The 12,244-nt window shown below is 39.6% G+C and overlaps 1 protein-coding gene across 1 annotated transcript in view; it reads right to left on the reverse strand.

Annotated features, from left to right (window-relative positions):
- Positions 1-12,244, reverse strand: part of enpp6 (ectonucleotide pyrophosphatase/phosphodiesterase 6) — a 97,137-nt gene that overhangs the window by 50,517 nt on the left and 34,376 nt on the right. Inside the window, exons 2-3 of the mRNA XM_053324496.1 lie at positions 5,340-5,519; positions 2,865-2,976 (exon numbers count right to left, since the gene is read on the reverse strand). Coding sequence (XP_053180471.1) covers positions 2,865-2,976; positions 5,340-5,519 — 292 coding nt within the window. The remainder of the gene's footprint in view (positions 1-2,864; positions 2,977-5,339; positions 5,520-12,244) is intronic.

Raw genomic sequence — 12,244 nt, forward strand, 5'->3', positions numbered from 1 at the left:
TTATTGAAAAGGGAACTGTTGCAGACTTTTACCCAGAGCGTGTTAAGTAGCTCTGTCCCTGGAACTAGCAGGAATGGTTACAGCTGTGTGTGGACTGAACATGCGCACATTTTTTTTTTTTTTTTTTCATAAATCAATCCGCGTATCACGCGTGTGCCGAACCGAAATAGATGGTCCGAACGGATCACGGGCCAATGATGATCCGTTGCAGGCCTAATGGACTCATTTTGGATTTTTTAAAGGAGGGGAGATGGATATGACAAATGGGATCTGCAAAGAGTGAAAAATAAGAATAATAAGAATAAAATAAAATACTCTGGGAATACTACGAACATGAGGGCTCATCTCACACGCCACCATCCAGAGATTGCCCTAGCCGAGGACGGCAAAGGTAATATTAAATTAGTCCACTGGAAAACACTGGACACACTTAGCTTGACAAAGCTACCTTCCAATTCAGAGCGACAAAAAAAAAATAACACAGTCCATCACCTACTTCATGTGCAAAGACCTGTGTCCATACAGTGTTGTAGAAAACAAGGATTTTTGTTACATGCTGAAGACACTGGAAGGTATGTGAGTTTGAGAACAGCAGAAAGGGTTGCATTAACTTGTGAGGCATGGACGTCATGGTCAGTGGATTCATACATGATTATAACAGCGCATTATGTCACAGAAGACTGGTGACTGCTTTCTCATGTTCTACAAACTAGAGCAGTACACAAGAGTCACACCGGGGTGAACATTGTTGAAATGCTGCATTTTGCATCACAAGAATGGGGGATTGCTGACAAAAACCTGGTGGTTGTGTAGCGGACACGGCATCAGTATGGCTCAGAACATCATCTGGTCAGAGTCACCTTTGACTGTCAGATGAGTAAATTGGACCAGGTTTGATATAGAGACTGACATTGTCTCTCTCTTGGACAAACAAAGATCCATTAACATTCCATGGAGCAACCAAAAGTGACAAGAACTACATCAAAGTAATGAAAGACAGATTTTGGTGTCTCTTTTGGACGTCATAATTTATCGCAGAAACTTTTTCCATCAGATTAGAGTCACACAGACCACGATCACAAACTAAGACACATTCCTGACTGTCTACTGAAACCACACAGAGCATGAAAGTGAGAAAATTAGTGTTAAAAACTTAAACAAGAACATCTTAGTAAATAGTGTGGTTTAAACAATACCAATTACTTATATCAGTATCAATTACCTAAAGAAACCTCCATTGTAACAGCTATTACAGCGATCACAGATAAATGTGTATTTGAAGAACTGTCATTATAATTTCTCCTTTCAAAAAAACAAATGTTGGTATGAGAATGTTTACTTAATGTGAGAAAGTGTTACATTGATGTTATGCTTACATTATGGTGATAATCAATTATCTATCATGGAATAAGTAGAATAACAATGTGTTATGCTTGATCACATTAATCCTTTTCAGGTTTTAATGAATGGCAGCTTGATGAATCAAGCTGATGTCATATCAGTGCCAGAATAATACATCCTGTGTTCTGTGTTAATAGGTTATAGTATGCATTTTATAATCAGGATTAAATACTGAATGAATGATGATGATGAAAAGTTTCATGTTAAAAACCTGGAAATTAGATCCTCAGAGTAGCTGTGATGAATCTGATTGGCTGACACACAAGCCCTCCCCAGGAGAAAAAACAGCTGCACCCATCTGAAACCGGCTTTGCTGACCTGGATGGGTTTTGCGTTGTTTCAGGTTTTGCTTTGTCCATCTTTTCTTTTCTTCACCTCACACATTCTTAACTTAATCACCTCATCTTATTCTTTTAATCTTTAGTTATTCTTTATCTAAGTTTTCTTAAGTTTTTGTAATCTTGTAACTTTCGCCAGCAACGTACAGAGAAAAGGCCCTTTAAGTAAACACGTCATTAAGTTTTGCATTCAGCCTGTTTTCGATGATTTTGACATGTGGCCAACACTGAGATCTCTCCAGAAAGTTATTAAACAGTGAACAAGTTAAATTGGACTTTTCCTCCACCTTTCATCAACCTGAGAGAAATTTTTGGGCAGACAAACGTCTCATCATAACCGAGAGGGACAAAGTCTGCCAGCAGACAACCAGTGGACCAGGCAGTCTGACAAAAGGCCAGCCGACCTGGACCATCTTCACCCCGCCCAGACCTGCGACGCTCTCTTCTTGGAGGAAGAGATCTTCCACTTGGTGTGTACGCGTGGTTCTGAAGGACGGACAGCTGAGACCCTCCATGGATGAAAGTAGGATCCAAATATTGCTGACATCAAGGGTTGATGTCAGATCGAGTAATTCAAATTTGCTTCAAAAGTAAAACTCAGTAAAACTTACAAGTTTTCTTAGTTTCCACATAATTACATATCCTTCCTTTAAATTCATCATTCACCATCATCTTTCATTCATGTCGCTATATCGAGTAATAATCGGTTGAATTCATATTGCATTGTATCATTACATTTATTTATACATTACATTAATAGTGTGTAGTTAATAAAACCACAGTGGCAAAGTGGTTGTGAAATGGAATAGTGCTTATTAAAAAGCTCCGGAGGTTTCTTGAACAACAGCCCGCCATTTGTGCAGTGCTGTTGTCTCCCAGGTGAGAAGGAATAGTACAGATATCTTCACCTTGAATGAGACCGATATTGGAAATGCCGAGGAAGTTCTCCAGGCTTTGAAGTTGATGCAAGTGACGACCACTGTGATGGCTGTGGAAAAAAATCCTACTCAATATTTTATTAATATTAATATCAATATTGTATTGTGGAGCCTCTGGTGATTCCCACCCCTAGTAACCAGAGGACATTGCATGATAAATGACAGGTGCAGGTCATTTTGTTTTTACCTCAACATGCTGAGAGCATTCTCTATTGAGTCTGTAAGATTTTTCTCAGATGGGTTGTAGATGTACTCCTCACAGAACGAGGGGCGAACACCCAGAATCTCCACCTCGCAGCCTAAAGACACACACACAAGGTAACTGTAGAATATACACAGTACTTGGGAATATAAATATTGCACATAGTAGTACACAGGTCTTAAAATGTATTTCTTACCTCAACTTTAAACTATCAGTGGCCATAGTTTAATGCTTGGGTGGGAGTAGGATTTAAAGGCTACTTAAAATAAATTAGGTCATTTCTGGAGAATGGAGTCACCTGTCATAAGGCACAGCTGATATATGATGCATAACATGAAAAATGGGGGAAAAGGAATGTTCAACCAACTTTTGGCACATTTTACTTGTATTGTGTGATAAAAGAGCTGATTTATATTATAACACTGATCAGTATTCAGATTAAGGTCTACCTGTGAAACCTGTAATGCTCCCGAGATTGGGATATAATACAGAATGTCCACAAGATCTGTTTGCACCTTATTTAGGTTTCTCTCTGACTCAGTCACTACTCTGTGTGGCTTCAATGCCAATTGGAAGCATTCTTTTGAATGTCTTTGTGTTTTACAAGTATAAGAACACCTTTGCAGATGCTGTGTGGCTGTACTTGAACATGTCCTTCTAACTCTTCTGTGATTATTCATTTTAAATGTCAGTGTAGCCCTGTTAGTATAGAGGGCTATTGAAGATTTACTAATTACTCTGAAAGTGGTAGAAAATAAGATTGATCTATTTTGAGGTGTTTGAAAGCCATTAATTTGATGTTGATGAAAATGATAACATAATATTATTGTGAACATCTGTAAAGTGAAAGGAGAGTGAACTCCGCCCCATGTGTGAGCTCTGAGGTACTGGCAGAGAGAAAAAAAAGGAGAGCGAAGAAAAAAACTCTAATCCTCCATGCTCAAAAGAAGTTTCTGACATGCAGTTAAAGTAGCTGTATGTAACAAATATATTCCAAGTAATCATAAAATTGCCTAAATGTCACCAGACATTAAGGAATCATGTTAATTTCAAACACTGATATCACTGACAGTAGTAGTCCAGCCAGAATATTCACATTTGAAAAGCTCAGTTGCAGCCCTCAAGTAATGTTTATGTTGTCATTCTGTGTTTTGGCTTGATGCACCACCCACCACCTAGCTATCAATCACGAAGTCAGTAGCGTTTCAGCAGCCAGGTTGCCAGTTGCCACTGAGCTGCAGCTAGGAACACTGCAGATAATGTCTGATGTTACAAAACCAACAAAACCTCATTATGACTCTCAAATACGTCGTGACAATTTGAGAAACAAAACAAGGGTATGTATAGGAGATGCCTTTGAAACATGGAGACGGCTGGAGACGGTTACAGCGTCATACAGCACTCAGCTGCACCCGCTGATCTGATACAGAGGAGAGGAGGAGCTAACTGTATGTGTGCGTGACAGAGGACAGAGTTGCTCCGTCAGAGAGTGGCTACAAGACGATGTTGTGTTCACTGTGGTGGAGTGAGGTAGAGAGGATGAAGAGGGAGAGAGCGGTGACAGTAAGAATCCGGTGAATCAGATCAATAACACGTTATTTTCTGATTGTTTCACAGCAGTTACGTTCAACAATGAGTAATAATAACATACACATTAGCCAGTCAACTTACACTGTGCAGACATCCCAAGTCTCACGGAAGCTTCGGGAGTCTCCCGCATATTGATAGCGTCTCCATGATGCCTGCAGATGAGACGTAATCTCCCAGAGTCTGGAGTGAACGAGCAACAGCGCACACTAGAGACTGGCAGCACATGTGTGTGTTTGTGTGACTATAAATGCTGTGTTGCCGCCCCCCCACCCCCCCATGTCTGACTGTGGGTCACTTCGCGTTATGTATGTTGCGCTGGCCTTGCGCGTGTGTAGGATCATGTCCAACAACTGGCAACCCATGTGAACCTAGACTCTGGCAGGGAGGGGGCGAGGAGTAACAGCTCTCTCCAGTGTTTTGAACATGGGCCACAGTACCATTTCTAAACGCTTGGTGTCAGAGTTACATACTTCAACTTTAAATGCATGTTGCTCTGAGATAGACTTTTAAATATACTACGACTTTTCCTATTGCTCTGCAGCTACACAGTCACCATTTTGAGGTTGCAGGAGAGCACTATTTCTTGTTCTCTTTGTTCCATAGATGATGAGCCAATGAGATGACGAGCCAATCCACTCTGATTATGACTGATGTCAGGAGAATTTGATATTCTGTGACTGAGACTGTGAACTCTGCTGTCTCTGTTTCAATCTGTCATCTTTGACCAAAAGTTATAGTACAAAAAACAGACTGACAGAGGAGGAAAAAAGATCAGAAAACTATAATCTTGCCTTTGCAGTCTAAACAAATCTCATCCATACATGCCAACAACTTTTGCAAAGTTTTCAGTTTAATTTTGGCTGTACTCACCAGGCCAGTAATACATGAAAACCTTCTTTCCCAGCTTCTGCAGGGTGACCCATAATGGCTCTGATCCATTCCACCAAAGAGGCAAGCGGCTATCAGGATTGGTCCCAATCAAGAATTCCTTCTTAGAAGCTTCATCCCACATGTAGTTTCCAGTCATCTTATGAACATCACAGTGACGGCCTGATAAAAATTAGCACAAATAACCAAAAATAACAGTTAACAACAATACAAATTCCTCTGTGACATAGAACAACATCTTCCACAAATAAGTAACACATAACCACATAGTTGCAGGTGAGTGACATGTTCCATTCTTTCTACAGTATTTTTTAGGATCACGCCTTCTTTAAGAGATTGTGCCTTCAGTAGGAAGGGCCATAGACAGAGTATGGAAGTCAGACAATATTGACAGATGGGCTACCACATTGTTGGATTGGTCATAAGCAAATTCAGTCTAAAGCAAAAGAAAGTACATTGCTCAAAAAATGAAGAGACCACTTAAATCACACATTAGATTCTGATGAACAAATTATTCAAGTTGAAAACTCTTACTGATAGATGTAGCACCTGAAAAGATATTTTTTATTTAATTGTACATTGCTAATATAATGTATTCAACATTTAATTAAGTAATATTCCAATCCTTTTTAAGTGTCAATAATTGCATCTGACAGCAGGGGGCAAAGTGACTGCCAGCCAAGTAGCAGAAGAAATAGCCAAGTAGCAGAAGAAATAGTTTTTTAGTTGTGAGACGTGCCGTCTCACAACTAAAGTGTGCACCCAGTAACAAAAGTGGGACAAAGTCTGTTAGCAGATAACCACCGGAGCCAGGCAGTCTGACGGAAGGCCAGCCAACCCGGACCATCCTCACCCTGCCCGGTGTGCGTACACGTGGTTCTGAAGGACGGATAGCTGAGGCCCTCCATGGATGAAAGTAGGATCCAAATATTGCTGACATCAAGGGTTGATGTCAGATAGAGTAATTCAAATTTTCTTTAAAAGGTAAAACTTACAAGTTTTCTTAGTTTGCACATAATTACATATCCTTCATTTAAATTCATCATTCACCATCATCTTTCATTCATGTCGCTACATGGAGTAACAATCTGTTGAATTCATATTGTATTGCAAACTCATCATTACATTTATTTATACATATACATACATATATCATTTATTAGTAGTGTGTAGTTAATAAAATCCATAAAACTTAATCAATGGTGTATGTCTATTCTTTGAAGTGATACAGGGGATCTATTGAACCGTAGAGCCATGAACTTTAGATATTTGACTGATTCAGAAATGTATTGATTTATTAAATATTAAGATTTATTGATTTATTAATTGGCTAATCAAACAACCAATTAAATAAAATCTGTTCCTTGTTATGAAGGTGGTGCCCCTGATTACGAGAGCTATTTTAATACCTTATAATATCCATAATTTGCTACACTATTTATTTTTTGCTAAATTTAAAATTTGAGTTCCTGTGGGAATTTTGGCTGTTTTCTTAAGTGCATTTGAATGGGTATTTATGACATTTTGAGACTTTTATTTTTAAAGTATATTTTTTGGGGCTTTTTGCCTTTAATGTACAGGTTAGTAGAGAGAGACAGGGAACTGGAGGCAGAGAGGGGGGAATGACATGCAGGATAGGACTGCTCGGTGCGGGATTCCAACCAGGGTCGCCTGCAGCAAGGACTGTAGCCTCAACACATGGGGCAGGTGCTCTACCCACTGAGCTATGATCTACCCCATGAGACTTTTATTTTGTATTAGACATACAGATATAATGGAGGGATGTTTGTTAACATGAAGTACCTGGAAAACAATAATCCAATCCAATTTGTATATACCATGATTCACCCTGGTTGGGGCCTGTTATGAGGATAGGTTAGATGGTTATCTGCAGCACAATGCTAGAAGAGGGGTGTGCGATCTCAACAGGTTCAGTTGATCAGCATAGGGATTTAAGGCTCAGTTTGAGTTTTAGATGTAGTTAGACAGGGACTTTTTCTTGCTTTCTTATTTTTCTTATTTATCCTAGAAGCACAATGTCTGATATACGAAAGTCAGGCTATATCCGTTTTTTGAGTTGGAACATAAAGGGAATCCATAACCCAGTGAAGCGAAGTAGGGTGTTTGCACATATGAAAACGTTAAGAAGTGATATCATCGGGAGCGCTGCAGGAGGACCTGGATGTTATTAATTCTGTCTTTTCATCTTTTTATGAATCCCTGTACGCGTCTGAACTCTCATCAGAGCCAGCTGATATGCACACGTTCTTAGATGAACTTCAGTTTCCTTCTGTAAATCCGGAGTTGGTTACTCAATTAGACTCAGCTCTGACCATTCAAGAACTAAATGTGGCTTCACGAAGCATGCAAAATAATAAAGCCCCGGGACCAGATGGGTTTCCAGTGGAATTTTTTAAAGCCTTTCATGCCAAACTTATTCCATTACTTCCGTGTCACTTTGAAAAAACTTGAACAGCAACAACCCCTCTTTACTCCTATGTCCCACCCCCACACTCCCTTCCCCTCCATTCCACCCTGTCAGTTTTCACAGAATATTATGAGAATGGAATAATTATTAGTTTCTATGTCTGGTGGATCTCTCTAACATTTTAGAGTGCCATTACCTTATTGATAGCATTTTAATCTAAACAAAACAATGTGTAAAAATGTAACAAAGGTAAGGGTAGCTTTAAATGGATTTCTCTCGCGTGGCATTCGCCAGGGCTGCCCAATTTCTCCTCTTGTTTGCGCTCGCCATTGAGCCCTTGGCAGAGGCGATAAGGAGTGATCCTCAGGTGGCTGGCATTACTATAGGTAAATGTACTGTACTTATATAGCGCCTTTCTAGTCTTTACGACCACTCAAAGCGCTTTACATTGCATGTCATTCACTCTTTCACACACATTCATACACTGATGGCAGGAGCTACCGCGCAGGGTGCCAACCTGCTCATTAGGGGAATTTAACCATTCATTCACATTCATACACCATTAGCACGGCACAGCAATGGGAGCAATTTGGGGTTAAGTGTCTTGCCCAAGGACACATCGACATGTGGACTGGAGGAGCCGGGAATCAAACTGCCAATCTTCCAATTGGAGGACGACCGCTCTACCTCCTGAGCCACAGCCGTCCCAAAAGCACACCATTTTCCTTTATGCAGATGACATGTTGCTCTTTCTAAGTAACTCTGAGGTCTCTATTGTCAAAATGTTTGAAATTATTACAACCTTCGGCCAGTTTTCGGGCTACAAGATTAATTATTCGAAGTCAGAGGCTATGCCACTAACCCTTCATAACCCCTGGACATCTTCTAGCGCTGCCAATCAATGCTGCTGCAACGCTGCTTCAATGGTCACCTTCTGGATTAGTCTATCTTGGTATACATATAACTCCCTCCCTCTCTGGTCTTTATAAAGCCAATTTTATAACTTAAATTCGTAAAATTAAAGAGGATCTGGCACGCTGGCCTAGTCTTCCATAATTTCTTATAGGTAGGGTAAACCTTTTTAAGATTAACATACCTCCTTGTCTGCTTTATGCGTTCCAAATGATCCCAGTTCTCCTGACTAGAAAGTCACTTTCCATCCTAAATAGTTCATTATCTTCCTTTTTGTGGAGGAACAAACGGGCCAGATTGAAATTACAAAAGTTACGACTTTGCCTAGGAGAAGGGGGGTTATCACTGCAGAATATAAATAATATAACAATAAATATTATCAATTGGCTTGACTTGGCCGCTATCTCTGGGAATGGTTTAGAAATGATCCCTGATCCACTTGGCTTAGTATTGAGGCTGCCCCTCTGGTATGGAGGACTGAAAGTGCCAAAATGAAATAAATAAATACACCATTAAATAATTAATTAAATGTGTCATTAATTAATTAAATGTGTCATTAAATAAATAAATGTTTTATTAAATATGCCATTAATTCATTAAATACCAATTCATTTGGTGTAAAAAAAATATATTTAATTATTTCACTATTTAATTAATTATTTCATGGTCCTGTGTTGCAGGGCATCATGAATTTATTTTATCTGTCAACATCACCCATCAAAGTCAGTGGGCGGATTCCTAATACCTGATTGGTTACCCTGCACATCAAGTCAAGGCATATCGATTCCAGATAATGGATTGATGCAGAGCTAGAGAACACACTCCTAAACACTGGGTGGCGCTATTCACATCTACGTTGGTTTCAAAGACTCTGTCAAACAAAACTTTTTCTTCAACACTAAAAGTCCAGAGCGTGCGAGGTGCAGGACAAGATGGCTTTAAAGGGGCTAAATGCGATTTCAATTTCACTGCTAGACGTCGCAGCTCTGGACTGCGTGCAACCAAAACAAAACTAGCTAAGGGGTACACCCCCCCCCCTTTCCGCTCGCCTCCCCCTCTACCTGCCTGTTTTCAGTGAAGCACTTTCCATCCGTGATGAAACAGCTGACTCAGGACACAACGGACCGTTGTGACGTCAAGTAACGAAGTAAGTAATATAAGCGAGAGTAACGTATTAGTAACGTATTTCTAAAGTAGTGTAACAGTTATTAGCTTTCCGATGCTAACGTTAGCTAACTGCTAGTAGTTGAAAATTAACAAGCTGAACATAGTAGCCAAGCTAACAACTTCACATTGATCATTTCTGTTGGGTTTTATGAGCACTGCTGGCAAACAGACATTTGGGTTTTTGACCAAGACGTGTGTTGCTAGTGTAATGTAGCCAGAGTCTGGTTCATCAACTGTCTCTAAGGTAGCTAATGCTAAGTTTGTTCCTTATAAAATTATAACGTTATATTATAATTGTTGCTGCTCTCTTCATAACTGATAGTTTGACTTTGGTTTTGGTAAGGGCAGCAGCAGCAGCATCATGTCTGCTGAGGCAGCTGCAGAGTGTCTGCCTCCTCAGTGGAGCCGGTGTGAGCTGCTCAGATAAGAAGAAACAGAGGTTTGTATCATCTGTGTTTCTATCTATTTGAAATCAATTGTAAAATATCAACATATTGTGAAACGCCAGTTTTTCCAGTGTGTCTACATCATGATTTACTTTTCAGTGTACGTGTTGTTCATCTTTTACAGAGCCTGCTTCAAGACTTGACCCTGGAAGGAGCCTTTTGGACCTGAGGCCAGGGCTGGTTTCTGATGCTCTGATGATGTAGCAGGGCCATCCTGATGCTCAACTGCCATACCATACCTACCTCTGACATCTGCAGCAACATGCACCCCACATTTACAGGAACATGCATCATTTAGAGATCAAAGGCAACTCAGTCCTGTTCAGTAGACTCCTAACATGTTTAATTCATCATTTATAATAATTTATGTTCAGAAGTTATTGTTTAGCCTATTATTCATTAATGAGTAAACAAATATTCTTCAAAAAATGATGTGTGGATCTGCTTCATTCACTAATAACCTAATTGTGAAACACCATAAGTTTTCTGCTTTGTGGTAAACAGTACATCAATTTACATTTCACTTGTGTATGGTCAGTGATTGAATTACACTCTCTAAGCAGTAGTGGACTAAGCCAGTGTTATCTACAGTGTTACAAAGGATAATGTTGAAATGGATGAAGCATAAATACAATCTCAAATCATGTCAAGTTTATTGGTGAGCAGTATTGCACAGTCAATTCCAGAAAACAATCATAAATACTATTATTTTTTTAAAGAGGTATACATCACCTTCCTCTTCTTGCTGTAACCATCTGGACAAAAAAAGGTCAATTGTATCTGTATCTGTACAATCTACACTGAAGTTAAAATGAAAACTAAACTCCACTGTCGTACACGTTGATGTGTTACAGTTCTGTTTTAACTCAAATGTGGTTTACTGCCCCTTCAGTTTATAACAAACTGAAGACAATAGATCAAAAGCAAATCAAATTCAGAAATAATGACAATGATGACACCATTTAAGGTTTATGATCAGTAGTGACAAAGCAGCAGCATGCAAAGTGTAATTCAGTATGGTTTGTCTGCTTTTGTGGCGCCTGCTGTACTCAAAGCCACTGATGAGGACCTGATGAGGACGTGATGAGGACAGGACGGAGAGTCTGAAGAGTAGCTCCTGGTGTTATTCCTTCCATCACACAGCATCTGCCAGTCTGCCATGGTGGAGTAACTGCAGTATTGGGCATTATGACCTGAGTAATGCAAGACAAAAAAATGTAATCTGTGTATAAAATATTTCAGAGCTTTAATCTAAACAAACCCAACATGACAGACAATTCGCACATTTAAAAATGTCAGAATTGCTAAACTGTCAATTACAATAAACTTCTTCAGTTATAGAAAACACAAGTAGTTGTCAGACCAAAATGTCTATCATCTTTATCAGAGTAACAGTCACAGTATTTCATCACCAGTCCAATAGCCTGTTTATTATTTTTAGGACAAAAATATCTTACTTTATATTTAGTCAAAAGTTTCTGAAATAGCAAGGACTGGTCCAGTGAAGCATGGTTAGCATCATCATCATCATCATATATGTACTGCCCTGATAGTATTACAACTAACATTACACAAGCAGGCCATACTCATACTCACTCCGCCATGTCGCTTTCGCTAAGTCCGCAGCCGGTCCTCAGTGGTTTGATAGGGGGAGTGGCATTACGGTCCGGTTATATAGGGGGAGTGGGTTAACGGTTAACTTCGGTGGTTTCAAGTTAGCTATAGCGAGGGTATGTTCACTTCCAGTTTTCAAAATAAAAGCACCAATTCTATCGTTATGGTTTTCTTAATAATAAAAGGCAACGGGTGTTTTATTTCATGAAAATGACCGGAAGTGCGTTACTCGCTACGGCTACCTCCGAATTTGCAGGAACAAAACTTTAAACAGGTGTTATTTGGACAAATTAGCGCCACCTTGTGGATCTAAAGGGCTA

Source organism: Scomber japonicus, chromosome 8 (genome assembly GCF_027409825.1).
Source record: "Scomber japonicus isolate fScoJap1 chromosome 8, fScoJap1.pri, whole genome shotgun sequence".
NCBI lineage: Eukaryota > Metazoa > Chordata > Actinopteri > Scombriformes > Scombridae > Scomber > Scomber japonicus.